Raw genomic sequence first — 20,426 nt, 5'->3', positions numbered from 1 at the left:
AGATTAGTAGTAAAAGATTTAAAGGGGATTTGCAGGGCAACTTTTTATCCCCACACAGGTGATAGAAATATGGAATGAGCTGCCAGATGAAGTACCACAGGTAGGTATATTACAATGTTTAAAAGACATTTGGACAGTTACTTGAACAGGAAAGGTTCAGAGGGATATGGGGCAAATGCAAGCATACAGGAAAATCCCAGGGAGGCAACTTGGTCATGATGGAGCGACGCATCTGTTTCCATGATGTGCAGGAAGGAACTGAAAATGCTGGTTTATACTGAAGGTAGACACAAAAGTGCTGGAGTAACTCAGCGGGTCAGGCACCATCTTTGGAGAAAAAGGATGGGTGATGTCAGGACCTTCACCCATCATTTTTCTCCAGAGATGTTGCCTGTCCCGCTGAGTTATGCCAGTGCTTTGTGTACATCATCGGTTTCCATGTTGTGTCCATCATCTGTTTCCATAACTCTCTAACCCAAACAGGGCAACAACAGCAAAATGGTAGTATGAACCTGCATTGGGATTGAGAGTGTAGAGGGGAAGTAGCCAGTATGAAGAGGTGAGAGGGAGGGATACGGGATGGCGGAAGGGCGTGGGGAAACCTAAAGCGTCAACCCATGAGATTCTCCATTAGTTTGTTTTTTCCATACCAAGAAGAGTACATTTTATTGAAGATTTTTAAAACAATTGATAATCTGATAGTTTCACCATCACCATTTCTGAGATTTTTAGCTGCAATGGTGGATTCAAATTTACATTTCTGTCCTCTGGGTAGTTATTAGCCAAATGTTACCATCATACCAATTTGAAGCATTGTGAGTAATTGTGGCTACGGGGAGAAGGCAGGAGAATGGGGTTAGGAGGGAGAGATAGATCAGCCATGATTGAATGGCGGAGTAGATGTGATGAGCCAAATGGCCTAATTCTGCTCCTATCACTTTTGACCTTATCACCTTATGCCACTACTGTACACTAACCTTATATTGGATTGGCAGGACAAACATTCAGCAGACAGGCCAAATAAACCAATGTGACAAAGTTTGCTCACTAGCAGTTTATACTCACATGCTGGTGACTGCAGTCGTGATGTTCCATTCTGCAGGTTTGAATCAAAACTTCTGCTATTCTTGCAGGACTCAGATGAACTGGTGACGCTGAATGAACGTGCAAGGTTTGGCATGCTGCGTCTGAGCTTTTCTACAACAGAAAAAACTGGTTAGTTCAAATGCAAATCCAAAGTTGTGCAATCTCACACTTTGGAGCAAGTTTACACATAACAGTATTTTAGAAATGAGTGAGAAACTACTTATCATACAAATCAGACATTAATCAAGAACAGTTACAGTAGAGGATAATACATCCCAACCATCCTTTAGTTTGTAATTTGATGTTTACGTTAATCCCATATTTTTCTCCCCACATTCCCTTTAACTCCCCCCACGTTTTACGTCTTACCTTCACAAAAAGGGCAATTTACAGTGGTTAATTAATCTTCCAGTGTCTTTGGGATATGGAAGAAAAATGACCGAAGACCACGCCGTCGTATGTGAACACTCCACAAAGGCAATGCCTGAAGTCAGGATTGAAGCTTGGGTCTCTGATCTGTGAGGTTGTGACGCAACTAATTGAGTCACAGTGCTACCCCAATTTTCCTGACCAAAAGCAAAGAAATCCCAAGTCTAAAAATGTGTTCATGTGTTTTTTTTTGTATTATGTTCAAATGTCTGCAGTAAGAATGCATGACTCAGGGTGAAATTATGAAACATTTAGTGCAATTCCTACACCAAGATATTTTGGGGAAGTCAGTGTCAGTTCTTAACTCTTCAAACTGGCTGTAAGCTGGAAATAAAATCCTCAAGTATTTATTTATGTAAAGGCAACTTTTCTTCTGGAGTCCTGCTCTGTGACAATGTAACAGGTCATGCCAAAATAACACGGTTACTCTGGTGAATTTGGTTCTGTCCTCAGTAGCCACTTCAAGCGTAATTAGCAAGAGAAATATTCATTTACAGTTTTTAGACTACTGAAAAACAGCTCTTCTCCATTAAAATATCTTTATTGCGCTAATAGATGTATATCAAATATATCAAATAGATGTATATTAAATATATCAAATATATCAAGTATATCAAATATTTATATGAGATAAACAGGGTGGGAGGTGGTACAAACAAAAAGGGTTGCATCGAGAAAGGGAGGGGAGAGAAAGGGAGAGTGGGGTTGAGAAGGGTTGAGAGGGGGAGGAGAGGGGGGTAGAGGGGGAGAGGGGGGATGGGGCAGAGGGGGCAGAGGGGGGGGAGAAGGGGGAGAGGAAGAGACGGAGGATAAAGCATATTATAAAGATAATGGGTAACATGCAAAGGAAATCAACAGGATTGACCACTGGTGCACGGAGAGAGAAGTTAAGCGTAAAGAATTAACACTGTCTAAGCTGTGGACATTTTAGAATATATAGTTTATTTTAAAACTTCAGTAACTTCATATGACATTATCTGTCATATTATTTGTGGTGTTTGTATTATATTACTGTGTTTTCAAAGTTTGGTTGAATTGTTAATTAATTTTGTAATAGTTCTACGATTTACTGTTCTGTGAATCTTAACTGACATTTCCCATCCAGACAGGTTCAGGCTGAATGGAGAGGACAGGTGTACCTACACATTGAGGAGGTCCTCTGCAGGAAGTTTGCATTCAGCTTAATGTGGTGTCCATCGCAGGGGCAGGATAGAATGGGCCTGGCCGAATCAACCCTGAAAAAAGACCAAGTCTCTGCAATCTCCCGCCATTGTAGAGAAGAGATCACAGAGTGAATGTCTGACAGGCAGATAGAAAAGCTGATCTGACAGCCAGGATGAGGAGAGGTGGGTGGGGTTTATAGTTAAAGATGAGGATGGGACTGGGGGATGATTCCAAGAGTAGAAGATCAAAATAGCTGATTATAAATCTGGAAATCCTTAAATTCCTGCATGGTTAGCAGCGCCATTGTATTGAAGAATGGCAGCTCTGGTTTTATTGTTCTGCAAAATATTGATTTGTGTAAAATCTCAATGTTATATTAAATTTGTAAGATCATCGTGTAGAGGGATCGATATTTTATTCTTCATTCAATAATATGTGACCAATGCCATTTTGATTATTATTTTTTCAAACTTTTCTACAGAAGCTATTTTTAAAAGATTTTTAAGTGTTCCCAAACAGTGCTACACAATGCCACTTCTATTTTTTAATTGATCATGAGATACCAAAGCCATTAAGCCATTTCACCCGCTAATTATGAAAAACTTTATTTTTCCCAAGAGCAAAAAAAACAAGAAGATAAAAATTGTAATAATAGCTTCATTTAATTCTGGAGCAAGTTTGCACTGCAGAATTTAAAAGGGTGGCGCTCATAATTAATATGTCAAATACAGATACGTCATATTCAAAATACTGAGTAAAAATAAATTCTAAAGACATTTACCCTTTTCCAATGAAAATTAATAATGGGAAAAAGATACATTCAGAGGTTTGTTGGGCAACTATTTAACAGGTTAGTAAATAATTCATTCATAATAGACTGAAAATATCAGTTGGTCTACTGAAATATTTACACCTGCTGCTAATTATTTAATTCCTATCAAATGTATTTTGCTGTTATTCTAAGCTTTGGGGGGGGCATCAAGCAGAATCTGGGGAGGTAAACAGATGGTCAACATTTCAGGTTGTGACCCTGCATCAGGACCAGAAATATAAAGGGTAGGTAGTACGTATAAGGAGATGAGATGGATTGGTGACAACGAGGCAAAACGATGATAGGTGAACCTGATGAGAGTAAAATAATGGGCAGATGGAGGCAGGTTAGGGAGAGGGGAGGGGGAATGTGAAGACAGTGGCTGATGGGTGTTAGTTGGAAGCAGATAATGAAAAAAAATTCAAGTGAGCCCCACCTTCTATGTTCCTTTCCACTTTCTCTCCCCTTGTCTAACTTTCCCATTTCCATCTGCCCATCACCCACATGCCTATCCTTCTGGGTATCTTCTCCCTTGGACCACTCTCCTCCATTTGATTCCATCTTGCCTACCAGAACCTTATCTGGTTCCAATTATCACCTTCACCTCTCCTCCCCCACTTGCTCCAGCTGTACATTTGTTTTCCTTTTCTGCTTCCATTTATTACCCACCAGCTTTTCTCCCCATCCCATTTCCACCCCCCCCACCTCCTCCCTAACTGGCTCCATCTGCAGTTCACCCCTTCCCCCATCCCATCCCCATCTCATTCCACCTGTCACACACCAGCCAATGCCTCTCCAATTCATTCTACCGATTTATACTGGCTATCTTTCTTCCACACTCTTTGTCCTGATGCACAGTCACATTCCGAAACGCTGACTATCCCTTTGCCTCCACGGATGCTGCTTCACCCGTTGAGTTCCTCCGGTAGTTTGTTTGATGCTGAACCTGCAATTTCTTTTCTCTCCCATCCAAACTTGTGAATGATAATTTAGATCAGCATCTTAGATTTGCATTTGTCCCAGAGTGAATTGATGTTTATAGCTCTTCATAACTTTGTATACACTGCAGCATATTTTAAGAACCAATTTTAAAAGTTACAATGACAGCACCTGCAGATGGAAGCAACGTTATTTTAAATGCGACAATGACATTTTATCCTTGGCCAATATCAAGTTTCTGCCATTGTAATTCCATGGGGATGGTGCTCAAGGTTAGTGGAAAGTATAGTTCGGATTTGGCAAGAAGGGCAGTACTGAAAGCAGGTTAAGTTTCAATTTTATAGACATTCGTCAGAAATTTAGATTTGAATCAATATTTCACAGCCATCTGTCCTGTGGAGAGTGAAAATGACATGAGGCAAATAGTGTACAAAATTTTGAGCATGCTGAAACCATTTTTAAAATGTTATCAATTGCGACTTGAGTGCCACTCTAGAATTCACAATTAGATTGCAACAGCACTTTAACTCAGTCTGGTAATTCTTTCACTGAAGTGGAATTAATAAACAATGAATCAAGGAATAAAAGGTCCTCTCCCACAGTTAAAATTAACAAATGGTGGGTAGAGGAAAATAACTGCAGGTGCTGGTACAAATCAAAGGTACTTTGAAGGTGACGTTTCGGGTCTAGACCAGTCTTTACTGAAAGGGTCTCAACCCGAAACGTCACCCGTTCCTTCTCTCCTGAGATGCTGCCTGACCTGCTGAGTTACTCCAGCATTTTGTGATACCTTCGAAATGGTGGGTAGAAATTATTATTCTGAATGGTGAACAAAGTTTTATTGTGTGCTGAAATAATAACGTTAAATTTCAGAAGTGCAAATTTCACGTGCTTATCACTAAGAACATCTTTCAAGGATGTTTTACTACATATCGGTCCTCTTGCTATTTCTTTTCAATGCCAGCACCGAATGTTATAAGAAGAACTCTGTACCCCAACATGGAGATCTCTACCTTGACACACACTGAAAATATCAATTCTAAATTAAGCAGTCTCACTGATGATCTTTAGAACTTTACCTGCACTTGTTCGGTACTGGTGTTGCTCGGCTGTCTGACCCTGAGAGTAATAGGGTGCATAAGCACTAGAATTCAAATAGGAGGAAGGCGTTGGGCCTCTCCTGCAGTCTCTAATGCTGGAAAAAGTCTGTGAATGCGGCATACTTCGTAAGGGTGGGGAACACCGGGTGAGTCGAGGCTGTGGCGGCAGTTGGTCAAATTCTTCTTCGTCTTCAAGACTGCAGCAGTCGTATTCCTGGTCACTGCCTGTCCCACGCTTTATTGAATACAGTGATGTACTGGAACTGCGCTGAGAGATGGTTGTTGAAGTGGAAGCATAATCTTGCCGTAGACCTGAAGGTCAGGGAGGAGGAGCACACACAGAATTAGGAAACAATTTGCCACTTTGTGCAGAAGCTCACAGTTTAAGAATTAATACACATGTTTACTGTTCTAAACACTAAACGATAACACTACTGATAGCACTACAATAGAACATATAAGGCAATTGACAAAATATGAAGTCTGTTCACCACACAGTCAAAAGTATGTAGAATTACTGAGGTATTAGCACTGGATTAGTTGATAATGATCTTTCCTCTGGGTCAGAGGTCATAATTTCAAATACCATTCAAGAGATCTGGGCATTGGGTCAGGGGATGAATTGAGGAAGTGCTGCACTTTTGGAATGAAAGGGTGAAATACAGCCCCATAACCTCTCTGGCCTACAAAGTGCCTGCAGCATTTGGAAAAGGAATAGGAGAATCGTCTGCAGAATCTTGCTCTGCAGTTACGTAATACAGTTGGATACAATATTGAGAGTAATGATTCAATGGTGATTATGTCACATGAGGTGCATCAAGCTATAAACAAGCTGTCCGACAACAAAGCAAGTGGTTTAGATCATATTACTGCTGAACATCTTAAATATGCCAGTATGAGGATAGCTCCTCTCCTTGCTATTTGTTTCACTGGCTTCATGATTCATGGTTTGTTACCAGACTCAGTGTTGTCTGTTCTGTTAGTGCCAGTTATTAAGGACAAAGCTGGTAAAGTGGGCAGTCTAGATAATTACAGGCCCATAGCTTTAGCAAGTCTACTATCAAAAGTACTAGAACGAATTCTGCTGAATAGATTGAATTAGTATGTTCAATCCACAGATAAACAGTTTGGTTTTAAAGCTAAACATGGCACCGACTTGTGCATTTATGCCTTAAATGAAATTGTAAACAAATATAGAGGTAATAATTCATCAGTCCTTATGTGCTTTATTGATGCCTCCAAAGCCTTTAATCGTGTTAATCATAGAAAGTTGTTTGTTAAATTGAGTCAAATACATTGTAAGAATTCTGGCTTACTGGTATGCCCACCAGACTATGCAAGTAAAATAGGGCAATATGGTCTCAGGCCTATTTGGGGTTAGCAATGGTGTCAGACAAGGGGGAATCTTGTCCCCAGTTCTCTTCAATCTCTATATTGATGATCTGTCCAAGCAATTGAAAGCCTGTAATACTGGGTGCATGATTGGTAACACTTTAGTGAACCATATTATGTATGCAGCTGATCTTGTGGTCCTTAGTCCATCTAGCGCTGGTCTACAGTAGCTCCTTGCTATATGTTCTGTGTTTGGTGTGGAACATGATATCAAATATAAGATTGTTGTTATGATCTGTAGAACCAAAGAGGATAAATGTCTAAAATTTCCTGATTTTAAATTGACTGATAATAATCTTAGTGTACGTAATAAGGTAAAATATCTTGGACATTTTATTACAGAACAAATGACAGATGATGAGGATATTTATAGGCAACGCCGCATAATGTATGCACAAGCAAACATTCTCTTGCGCAAGTTTGGTGCATGTACAGATGGGGTGAAGATGTCTCTGTTCAGAGCATACTGTACTCCACTCTACACCACACACTTGCACTACACCGTTAAACTATAAAAAAGCTAGCTTACAGAGTCTTCAGGTAGCTTTTAATAATGCTATGAGGGTATTACTTAAGAGACCTAGATGGTGTAGTGCAAGTGAAATGCTTGTGACTGCAGGAGGTAATACCCTAGAAGCCGTGCTAAGAAATTTAATGTATAGATTTATTTGCCGAATTAATGATTCTGAAAATGAGATAATCTTGGCATTATCACTAATAAGGTTTGGTACTACACGCTACCAATCACAGTTGTGGAGACATTGGTATAGTTGTCTCATTGTTGATCACTGATGGCTGAGGCTTTAAACCATGCATTGAGCTTGTATGTAATTTATTGTGCTTTTGTTAGTAATTTGTTAGTAACTTACTGTGCTTTTGTATGTAACTTATTGTGTTTCTGTATGTTTATTATATGTAATGTCTTGGCTTTTATCTGGACCATGAGCCTGTAAGTATCGATTGGTTGATTGATTGATTGTTAGCACATTTCCTACTGAAGTTGGTTTTGTATTCAGTTCTGGAATGAATTTGTTATCATATATTTCTTCAACATGCATGGTTATGTCTGTCAGTGTAATCATTTGGTCAGCATCGATACGTGTGACAAGATGCAATTATAAAGTTTAAAACTGCAGACTGGTACTATTTTGCTCATATCCTACTTATTACCCTCAATCTTAACACTCCCAATTTCTTATTTTGTCACTGCTTTTTTTTGCCTTTTACGATTGAGTTATTGGAATATGAATTGTGATTTTATATTTGTTTCAATTGCTGTAGTGAATTCTCTCATCTAAGCTGATGTCCAGCACCACCATTCAATGTGATCATGGCTGATCATTCTCAATCAGTACCCCGTTCCTGCCTTCTCCCCATACCCCCTGATACCGCTATCCTTAAGATTGGCCTCCACTGCCTTCTGAGGCAGAGAATTCCACAGATTCACAACTCTCTGACTGAAAAAAGTTTTTCGTCATCTCAGTTCTAAATGGCCTACCCCTTATTCTTAAACTGTGGCCCCTTGTTCTGGACTCCCCCAACATTGGGAACATGGTTCCTGCCTCTCACGTGTCCAACCCCTTAATAATCTTATACGTTTCGATAAGATCTCCTCTCATCCTTCTAAATTCCAGTGTATACAAGCCTAGTCGCTCCAGTCTTTCAACATATGATAGTCCCTCCATTCCTGGAATAAACCTAGTAAACCTACGCTGCACGCCCTCAATAGTAAGAATATCCTTCCTCAAATTTGGAGACCAAAACTGTACACAGTACTCCAGGTGCGGTCTCACTAGGGCCCTGTACAACTGCAGAAGGACCTCTTTGCTCCTATACTCAACTCCTCTTGTTATGAAGGCCAACATTCCATTGGCTTTCTTCGCTGCCTGCTGTACCTGCATGCTTCCTTTCACTGACTGATGCACTAGGACACCCAGATCTCGTTGTACGTCCCCTGTTCCTAACTTGACACCATTCAGATAATACTCTGCCTTCCTATTCTTACCACCAAAGTGGATAACCTCACACTTATCCACATTAAACTGCATCTGCCATGCATCCGCCCACTCACACAACCTTTCCAAGTTACCCTGCAACCTCATAGCATCTTCCTAACAGTTCACAATACCACCCAGCTTTGTATCATCTGCAAACTTGCTAATGGTACTTTTAATCCCTTCATCCAAGTCATTAATGTATATTGTAAACAGCTGCGGTCCCAGCACCGAGCCTTGAGGTACCCCACTAGTTACTGCCTGCCATTCTGAAAGGGACCCATTTATCCGCACTCTTTGCTTTCTGTCTGTCAACCAATTTTCTATCCATGTCAGCACCCTACCTCCAATACCATGTGCTCTAATTTTGCCCACTAATCTCCTATGTGGAACCTTGTCAAAAGCTTTCTGAAAGTCAAGGTCCACCACATCCACCGGTTCTCCCCTGTCAATTTTCCTGGTTACATCCTCAAAGAATTCCAGATTAGTCAAGCATGATTTCCCCTTCGTAAATCCATGCTGACTCGGAACAATCCTGTACTACTATCCAAATGCTCCACAATTTCGTCTTTTATACTTGACTCCAGCATCTTCCCCACCACTGATGTCAGACTAACTGGTCTATAATTTCCCGTTTTCTCTCTCCCTCCCTTCTTAAAAAGTGGGACAACATTCGCTACCCTCCAATCCACAGGAACTGATCTTGAATCTCTAGAACATTGGAAAATGATCACGAATGCGTCCACAATTTCTAGTGCCACCTCTTTAAGTACTCTGGGATGCAGACCATCAGGCCCTGGGGATTTATCAGCCTTCAGTCCCATCAGTCTACCCAACCCCATTTCCTGCCTAATGTGGATTTCCTTCAGTTCCTCCGTCACCCTAGGATCTCTGCCCACTAGAACATCTGGGAGATTGCTTGTAACTTCCTTAGTGAAGACAGATCCAAAGTCTGCCATTTCCTTGTTTCCCATAATAAATTCCCCCGCTTCTGTCTTCAAGGGACCCACATTTGCCTTGACTATTTTTTTTCTCTTTACATACCTAAAAAAGCTTTTACTATCCTCCTTTATATTATTGGCTAGTTTACCCTCGTACCTCATCTTTTCTCCCCGTATTGCCTTCTTAGTCATCTTCTGTTGCTCTTTAAAAGAGTCCTAATCCTCTGGCTTCCCACTCTTCTTTGCTTTGTTGTACTTCTGCTCTTTTATTTTTATGCTGTCCTTGACTTCCCTTGTCAGCCACGGGTGTCTCTTACTCCCCATGGAATCTTTCCTCCTCTTTGGGATAAATTGATCCTGCAACTTCTGCATTATTGCCAGGAATACCTGCCATTGCTGTTCCACCATCTCTCCTCGTGGGCCTTCTTCCAGTCAATTCTGGCCAGCTCCTGCCTCATGCCTCTGTAATCCCCTTTGCTATACTGTAATACTGACACTTCCGATTTTCCCTTCTTACTCTCAATTTGTAGAGTAAAACTTATCATATTGTGATCACTGCATCCTAATGGCTCTTTTACCTCGAGTCCCCTTATCAGATCAGGTTCATTACACAACACTAAATCCAGAATTGCCTTCTCCCTAGTAGGCTCCAGTACAAGCTGTTCTAAGAATCCATCTCGGAGACACTCCACAAACTCGCTTTCCTGGGGTCCTGGAGTCTTCCTTAAGAATACTTATAGATTTCAATTGCATTGTTAGAGGCTGGAAGATATGAAAAAAAACCATTTGATGCTTTGACACATGAAGTATTTAAATAGTTATGACACAAAGTGAGGACCAAAATCTGGTACCAATTCATCAGGAATACGGCATGGTGTAATAATAATAATAATAATAATAATAATAATAATAATAATAATAATAATAATAATAATAATAATAATAATAATAATAATAATAATAATAATAATAATAATAATAATAATAATAATAATCAATCTCACCTTATGAAATTTCTGTTACTGTGCATGATCCCATTTCTAACTTCAATAAATCTAGACCGAGCTTAGATGAGGAATAGAAAACTATCATTGCTTTATTGTCACAAAACTACTTGGCTTCTGAAATAACACATCAGCCATTGTCATGATTGTGAGGGTGTCATTGATCATTCTGACGAGCTGGGCATGTCAACAATAGGTTGTCAACCTTTTGCCAAATAACCAACGATATACTAAACTGATGGTAGTAACTTTCATGTTTAAAACACCGAGATGTCCCAAATGGAAGTTATCTAAGATCTGTCTTCGCAGAACACTGGGGATGACAGTTCTATGATTTTCCTTCAGAAATCTTTGATCAGTGAACGATTTTAATCTTCTATTTTACAATGACTGCATATCTCAGTGTGGACACATATCTCAACTGGTCTACCCTTTGAGAATTTATACATTAATTTTCTGCTGAAGTATGTCTTAATGTGTCGTCTCAGTGATTTCGTCAGCTGCACCTGGGAAATCATAATTTCCCAGTTGCAAGGTAAAATAAATATTCTCACAACATAAAACAGGATCCTTGGGAATTAGCTTGGATGAAATATCTGCAATTACGTGATCAATGCTCAATAGTGGAAAGATGCTGAAATGTTCATGATTCTTCCCAATGTAAAAGCTGTCCCGGTTGCAATAACCAATGTTGGACTGACAATGATTTGTGGTCCATGACTGAAATTGAAGTGTTCCCAACATACGTTGGTGAGATGTTTTCAGTCTCTCTCCATGCATGGTTATATCCACATAGTTAAAATATAATCTACAAATGCATTAGCTTCCCCAGGCTATCATTCATGATGCAACTAATAATATTGCATGCTCCATGTTGAGGAATGACACCCAATCTTCAATGTGCTTTGCTGTTCATAATGTACCAGTAAGCCTTGGTAGCTAAGTTCTGTTTGTGTAAAACATATACTCTCTATTGATGTAGGCACAAGCAACTACAGATACTGGTTTATCAAAAAAGACACAAAGTGCTGGAGTAACTCAATGGGTTGGGCAGCATCTCTGCAGAGCATGGATAGGTGATGTTTCGGGTTGGGATCCTTCTTCAGACACCAGCACTTTGTGTCTTTTATTGCTCTCTATTGATGCTCATTCCATCTCCATGCTGCATTTTATTTTTTAGAGACTGCTCACTAGTGTTAAATCCTGGAAGAATCTGAAGGAATACTGAACCATACGCCAAAAAGTAAGCTGAGTTCGACCCAATGTACAATTGTTTTTCTTAATTCTTAATGGATTGTAAACCAACGGTGTCCACCTACAATCCAATGTAAACAACTCCATCCTGGTGACATCATCCTTTGAGAACCTCTTCTATAATGTCATGGTTTTCATCTTCAATGCTAAAGGACCTCATTCTGATTAAATAAGCAATGTTCTATTTTTTGTGGAATCTTTGGAAATTTTTCAATGAAAACTTAACTCCACAGAGCAATTTAATGTAAAAGTGCAGGCCACTATGTGCAATTGTGTTGAAGTAATGTTTGACCCCCTCTCTCTCATGGGCAAACACAAACAACAGCTCTAACTTAATGAAGTTAGTTCCTGCTGTCAACTCAACGCAAATACCCAGGGGGAACGATGGTAAATGGATTGCTTAGTGTCATCAGCATGGTTGGGAATCACTTTATATCCACTGCATAATTAAACTCACTTGTCAGCTTTGGGTGTGAGCTCACAATTGCGATTATGCATTTATTTCAAGTTCTTTTCGCTAAAGCCTCATTCTTCGTCAACTTACCGATCTCTTTATCCTTTAAGTGGATAACACACATGTCAAGGTTTGCAATATTCACTCTTGGCAATAGGTAGAATGTAGCTATGTGGCTTGTGGCTGGTACTTTCCAGTATGATAACTCTTACGGATTTCTTATATTTATTTAATATCATTCCTCGCTAAACATGAAATTGAAGGAGGCTATTCCATCCCTTGGGTTCACGCTGACTCCCAGCACAGCAATTACATCAGTCCTTATCTTTCTCTCTTCTTGTCTCCCTGTAGTCGTGCAGTTTATTTTCTCTCGCACAAACCCATCAACTCCCCTTTGATTCCTTTGCCACATCCCTACACTAATGAGACATTTAGACCTGCCAATTCACCTGCCAGCACGTCACTGGGATTAGCACCAGCGCAAGCAAACCCACAAAGTCACAATGAGAAGATGCAAATTTCACACTGACAGTACTCAAGATCTTGAATCACAGTCCCAGGAGCTGTGAGGCAACAGTGCAAACTGCTCTGCCACTGTGTCACGCAAGTGTAAACTTGCAGTGTTCACCTGGGTTCTAAACACAATTTCTGATTTACCTTTGTCAGCCAAAGCAGTCCTTGATAGTGCTGCAATTTGCTCTGCCGCTTGGGAACTATCATTATTAGCCAGTATAATCACACAATGCGTTGTATTTACTCTAAAACATGCACACCAGCGCACATATTTAGAATATCTGCCATTTTTATCAAAGGTAGGTGTCTGAATACCCTCCTGTAGAGATTTCGACTCATAACAGAACAACTTTCTGCTGGTCATTTTACCAGCCTGGTCAATTATAATCACCTGTCTCTTGAAATGTTGTTGCTTCCTGCCCTTTCTGTGAATGGTATAAAAAACCTTAGACTTTAGAGATACAACGTGGAAACAGGCCCTTCGGCCCACCAAGCCCACGATCACCCTATACACTAGCAATAACTTACACACCAGGGACAATTTATAATTTGTTTATTGAAACCAATTAGCAGTGAGAAGTCTATCCTAAGAAGTTTAATATTATGATCAATTCCCATTGCATTACGAGAAATAAAAATAAATAGCCTCAGATACAAATATCTCGTAGGCCATATTATCAGCTCCATACCAAACACTTGAATCTTACTGGAGAAAGTTATAAATACCACATCAGGAACTTTATAGGAAATGTACAATACATAGTTATATTAGCTCTGAGGCCACTCATCTCCAAGAATTGCAGCATTGTACACGAGATTAATCGGACAAGAAACTAACACAGCCTACCCCTGATAATTCAGCATAAAATTGTATGTGGTAAAATTCAATTTCAGTAATTCAAAATAAGTGTGGCAAGCAACATAGTCCAGTGGGGATTTAGTGCTAAACTAAGTTGTCAGGTAATTTGAATTGTCACCTTGAATTTAGCGTTGGCTGTACATCACAACTGCTTAATTAAAGGAAAATTAACACATTTTTCTAATTGATTCAGCAGTGTTACCTGGAATTGTAATCACTCCAGAGTGCAAGTGTCAGCTGTGGCTCAATTGGTAGCACTTTCCCTTCAAAGTCAGAAGGTGCTGAGTTCAAATCTGACACCAGAGTCTGTGTTAAAATTGAACTTAAAGCTCTTGAAGTTGAGGATATGTTTTCAATCAAATGAGGTGTTTTGTTCAGGCCCTCTTCAGGCTCTCTTATGGGGATGTAAAATATCTAACAACACTCTTCTGAAGAGGCCAGCCAGTGATTATTCCTCAAACAAAAGAGTCCCTATTTTTCCTCTCAAGCCCATTCTCCTGCCTTCTGCCCATAACCCTTGACAATATTACTAATCAAAAACCTTAAAAATCTCTGCTTTAAAAATACCCAAGGACTTGGCCTCCACAGCTATCTGTGGCAATGTCTTCCACAGATTCACCACCCTCTGGCGAAAAAAAAACCTCCTCATCATCATTTTCCAGCATTGTCTGTTAGTATTTTAAAGTATTTTATTGATTGTAAAGTGGTTTGAGTTGTGCTTTATATTGCAAACAGGAATAGGAATTATGACTTGGGAATAATTTAAATTTGGAGCTTCATCTGAGTAAATTCAACCAGAGAATTTCAAGACCAAGTTTTGTATTAAATATTCTCAACCATTTTCCAAGATGAGCTTTATTGAATGTGGTATACTTCAGAAATCAATTATGGCTCTTCAACCATGACTTGTCCTGCAAAATGGGGTCAAGTTTCAACTGAAGTCATATATCTAAACCACTGTAGCTGCTAAAGTTGCTAATACAATTTGACACACAACATGTACTTGCCAACAAATGCCATATATCATTATCAGTTTACAGCACACTTACTTTCCTCTTGTAGTCTTGCCATTATCTGGACATCTGTCAAGTCCTGTAGTTTGTAACCCATGGAGATGGACTCGTCATCCAGTTCAGAAGTGCTCAGTTCACTGTCAATTGATGACTGTGGGCTGAGTGGAAGATTTCTACTCACATATCCTGTGGATACATGTAAACACAGACAGGTATTAGTATTTTATGGGGTGTCATCTAATGTTTAAAAAAACTACACTAACACCAGCAAAGCCCTTTGCTAAGACTGACTGAGAAGAAGATAAATCAAGAGATAAAAGATCTAGGTTTTGCCTGTTAATAGAAGCTAGAAATTTGGCCGCAATCTCAGCATTGTGGCCACATCAGGCATGAAAACAGTTGGAAAAATACCTCAGCTTTTGTGCTATGAAATATGGAAGCTGATTAAAAACTACTTTTTGTGTTCCTCAAAGAAAAAATATTTTTCCAAGTTTATAAACCCTGCCAACAGACAGCCGGTTTTCATACTTTCCTGGATACTTGTTTTGTGGAGTTTAATAAATTTGAGTCGTTATAGTTCTCCTGCCGTGGCATATTAGCCAAAAGATAAACTACTCTTGCCTGGAGGCACAAAAGACTGCAGATGCTGGAATCTGGAGCAAGAAACAATTTGCTAAATTCCTCCAGTAGATTTGTTTGCAACTACACTTACATGGATGTCTCAGCAAATGAACAGAACTCAGCAAAGCTAGCGAAAACAGCCCATTTTAACTCTCACTTACAATCTCCTAATTGTTAGAACAGAACTGCATCAACATGTGGTTGGCCACGGGTTTGATGTGTTAATTATATTCAGCACAAAATATTGTCTTGGTGATGCAGTAAAAATGCTATCATACAAGTCTAGTTCCACAACTATAACTTGTTCTCAAAATGGTCATAGTTGGCACAAAATGGTCATTGGATTTTGTACTGCAACACCACCATTTTTAGATCACATCAATTTTCTCCAGCGATGCTGTCTGACCTGCTGAGTTAATCCAGCCTTTTGTGTCTGTCTTTGGTATAAATCAGCATCTGCAGTTCCTTGTTATTACTTGCACTCTTTGGGGTTGAAGCTGATTTATTAAAAATCCAGTTGGCCAACAAATCTAATTTTGAAAGTATTTTGGCAGAAGAAAAGAAGTGTTTTACTTGTATAAAACTACCAGGAGAGATTTGCTTCCTCGGCAAAGAATTACACTGAAAATGTATAAAGAAAACAACCATCAACTTCATGTTATTTACCACAGCTTAAAGCAATATTATCATTGTTGGAATCCTAACCCGATGAGGATATTCTGAATGAGAAACATAACAAAGCAATTTTTTTAAAAATTAAAGATGCCAATAAACGCATTCTTCATTCATGTTCAGACTTTGCATATGCATTTATTATTGCCTTATCCGAGATGAGTGGAAAATTTTGAAGAGGTTCACTCTGCATTCTTCTGCTCTCTGGTTTAGGAAAAAGATCACATATATAAACTGTATGGGTTAACACTAGCACTAGAGTAACAGGCAATAAAACAACACTCAGGTCTGCAAAACCTTCATCCTCCAATACCGACAAAACTGCTAGTATTTTCTCGGAGAGCAGATGGAAATTTCAAGTCCTTTTGAAATGGAAGCAAAAAGCCAAGCAAGAATTACGTTTCAGTATGAAAAGCCAATACAATGTGTGTGGGGCTGGGGAATGGGGGCATATGTCTGATGCATGTAACAAGGTGAAAGGAAAACCAAAGTAATCACACTGTTAAACTCCACGGGGCGACTTTCAACTTTGGTAATGGGTGCGATGTAGATTTTCTTTTTGTTTTGGCTCAGTTTCCCATTATTACTTTTTCCAATTTCCCTTTCCAATGACATAACTCTTACTTCCCTGCTAAAGTTGAAAACCTATATCTGTGTGAAGGTTCAGAGCAGTTAAGATTATTTGTTGTTCTCAATATGAGTCACAGGCAATGCTGGAACCTGTGTTTTGCAACAATCTGCTTAATCACATCGCAGTAACCAGGAGCTCATTTTGATTTCTTTTCTCCTCGACATAATTAATATTGATGAGATTATTACCGGTTTAATGCAGGTTCACTGCACTGTAGTCTCCACATGTCTACCTAACAGTGGGAGCTTGCATTGGTTGTACAGAATGATATATGTGAAGCCTCTAACCAGCATCAACGATGTTGCAAGCTTATAAATCAGGAAAAAAACCTTTAGTTGGCATGTGGCCTGTTGCATCTCCTTCCCAATGCATCCTGACATCTCACCACGGAAGGAATGCGGTGGGCTCACAGAATGACTCCTACTTCGTGAACTCTTCTACAACGGATTAGCTCTTCAAGCATTTGGAGACTTCAGACAGATTTCACAGAATATGTGACTGGTTCATTCAGATATATTTCATACTGTTGACAGATTCTTAAGCTGTTTGAAGCAAATTAGCGACAGTATAAAGTAGCTTTGTGATTAATAACTTCTTGTTGCAATGTTTCATTTTTGATGCCGTTCTCCTTCACATTCCTATTCTGCTTAGTGCTAATAACAGTTGTTGCTTCTCTGAATAATAGAGTCATAAAGAGATGCATCCCACCAAGCTCGTACCGACAGTTGGGACAATTTACACGAGCCAATTATCCTATGGTTTTGGCATGCAGGAGAAGGCCCGAGCACCTGGAGAAAACCCACGAGGTCAGTCACAGAGATAGTGTGTAAACTACACACAGTTAGTACACATGGTAAGGATTGAATCCAGCTCTGTGGTGCTGAAAGGAAATTACTGGCTGCACCACCCTTTTTCATCCTCTGAAATATATTTTCTGCACCGCAAGCTCAGGGTCAGGCAAAATACATTTTCCTCCTCCCTGTACCTTGCTCTTGTTCAAATTGAGATTCTCAGAATAAAACTCCGTGACACATGATGTCATTCGGCCAGTGGCATCTCTTAGAAAGAGCTGTAGGATGGAACTGTAGGTACTGGTTTAGACTGAAGGTAGACACGAAAAGCTGGAGTAACTCAACGGCAGCATCTCTGGAGAAAAGGAATAGGTAACGTTTCAGGTCGAGACCCTTCTTCAGACCTTTCCTTCGCCAGTCTGAAGAAGGGTCTCAACCCGAAACGTCACCTATTCCTTTTCTCCTGAGATGCTGCCCGACCCGTTGAGTTACTCCAGCTTTTTATGTCTATCTTAGAAAGAGCTGTCTGTTTAATTTTTCTACCCTGTTCTTTTCCCATCACCTTGCAACTTTATCCCTTCAAATATCTGTCCAATTCCCTTTGAAAGACACAAATAAATCTGCTTATATTCAATTTCCCGCTGTGATTTTCACATCAGAGAACTGTTGGAAGATGAAACGGTCCCATTCAGCCTATGAAGCCTGTGAATACTCTCTACAAGAACATTCGAGTCAGATCCAATCCTTTGTTCTTTCCCCACTGCCCTAAATTTATTTTCTGTCTCACATTTCCATCCCCTTTATCCCTTGGACCAACAATATGGTGAAGATTAAACCTTGCTGAACAATTTTTTTTGCAATGCTAGACGTTATCGGAGACACGTGCTGGAGATGTGATGATCTCCAGATGATGCCATAAAAGTCTTAAAGGCAGGAAGGAAAAAATGAGACACAAGAGACTGCAGATACTAGAATCCTGAGCAACAGACAAACTTCTGGAGAAACTCAAGATCTGTGGAAGGAAATACACAGACCACATTTGGGTTGGGGCTCTTCCTCTGATTGATGAAGTAGAGGGAGATAATTGGCAGAGAGAGACAAGGGGAAGGGGTGAAGCAAGAACTTGGATAAAAATGGAGATTCATAAACAAATAAGTAAATGAAGACAGCGAATTTCATCAAATTGTACCCTAAGTTGGTAAGTTAATTTCCGTGCTGCAATTTGTGCATTGGCAGTCTTTGTGGATAAGATTCTGCCGGTGTTTTGCTGTACCACAGCAACGATGGAAACTCCTCTTCTGGTGGAGTCTTCATGCCCTCATGGTGTGTTTTGTAGAGAATAGTGGAAAAAGCAACACATTGCAGCCAAAACTTGGCAATGGGGCCAAAAAAATCAGGCACAGGAATGGAGAAGAACAAATAATCTGTTGTAGGAATTCAGTGGATCGAGCAGCATTTGTAGGTGGAAAGGAATGATGCAATATTAAGACTCGACCATTTCCTTCTTTTCACGCATGTTGCTCGACCCACTGAATTCTTCCAGCGGACTACTTGTTGGTCCAGATTCCACCATCTGCATCCTCTAGTGTCTACAAGAATGTAGAAGGATGGTTCACTGACTGGAAAAGGATTTTGCCATTATGGCCAGTCACAATTAATATGTGGTATAAGATCTGCGGGCAAAGGGAAAATACATGTTACAAATTCTCAAGATGATCGACTTCAACACAGAACATGGACTTATGATTTCAGCAACTCACAAGAGTCACACTTTTGAAAATGACTCAAAACATTGCCTTTCTTTCTATAATACCCTAGTGAACATAAGTTGGTTATTAAAACAATACGTAGAGAATTTTCAGTTGCACATTTGAGGTTTTATCATAGAAATGTATTGTGTTAGGATTTCTTCACAAGACATCGTTCATCTTCAAAGTCTTACATTTTGTTGAGAAATGCATAGGCACATGGAAGTGCAGGGAATTGAGGGATATGGATCCTGTACAGACAGATGAGATCAGTTTATCTTGGCATCATGTGAAGCACAAACCCTGTGGGCCGAAGAGCCCATTCAGGTGCTGCACTGTTCTATGTTTTATGTTCTTATATACTTTCCCAGAACATGATGAAGAAAGGAGGAGTTTTTTAAAAAGTTCTTGGTATTACAATGTGGTAAATTAAGAGCATTAAATACACCTTCAAAGATGTGATTCCAAGTTTCATTGGAATTGCTTTTGGTTTATTATTGTCGCATGTACCGAGATACAATGGAAAACTTTGTTTTGTTTGCTATCCAGGCAATGGAACCAAAATTTCAGAAGAATATTCAATGTGCACTTGTTATAATATTGCACATATAGCTCATCCTACCAAGCATGAATTTTTACCCCATTCTGGAATAGCGTTGGGATATGACTATGAATAAACTGCCTTCCATACCCAAGGCAGAAGCAACAGGAACAACAGTTGTATTCAAAGCCAACTTAACACATTTAGGGCTACACATTAATTGAGCAATTATTCCTTGAGAAGAATCGTTGAAATGAAGATATTAACTTTGTCAGCATCATTTTAAGGCACTTGAATTATTCCTGGTGCTTGATTGCACTTTTTTTTTTCTTAATCTAAAGAGATGACATGATTACCCAGGTTTTCCTTCATGGAATTATATTAGATGGCGCATGCAGATAGCAGTAAATATGCAAAGCTCACATCAAGCGAAACAAAATATATTTGAGCTGTTCCAGTGTTATACTCT

The 20,426-nt window shown here is 39.6% G+C and overlaps 1 protein-coding gene across 2 annotated transcripts in view; it reads right to left on the bottom strand.

Annotated features, from left to right (window-relative positions):
- Window positions 1-20,426, bottom strand: part of slain1a (SLAIN motif family, member 1a) — a 97,755-nt gene that overhangs the window by 11,221 nt on the left and 66,108 nt on the right. For both annotated transcript variants that reach the window (XM_078402314.1, XM_078402315.1), the window contains 3 exons: window positions 14,990-15,139; window positions 5,509-5,841; window positions 1,066-1,197 (listed from right to left, as the gene is read on the bottom strand). In XM_078402314.1, coding sequence (XP_078258440.1) covers window positions 1,066-1,197; window positions 5,509-5,841; window positions 14,990-15,139 — 615 coding nt within the window. The remainder of the gene's footprint in view (window positions 1-1,065; window positions 1,198-5,508; window positions 5,842-14,989; window positions 15,140-20,426) is intronic.

This window comes from Rhinoraja longicauda, chromosome 7, assembly GCF_053455715.1.
Source record: "Rhinoraja longicauda isolate Sanriku21f chromosome 7, sRhiLon1.1, whole genome shotgun sequence".
NCBI classification, from domain to species: Eukaryota; Metazoa; Chordata; class Chondrichthyes; order Rajiformes; family Arhynchobatidae; genus Rhinoraja; species Rhinoraja longicauda.
The sequence above is the reverse complement of the archived record's forward strand: the minus strand, read 5'-3'. Positions and strand labels throughout refer to the sequence as shown.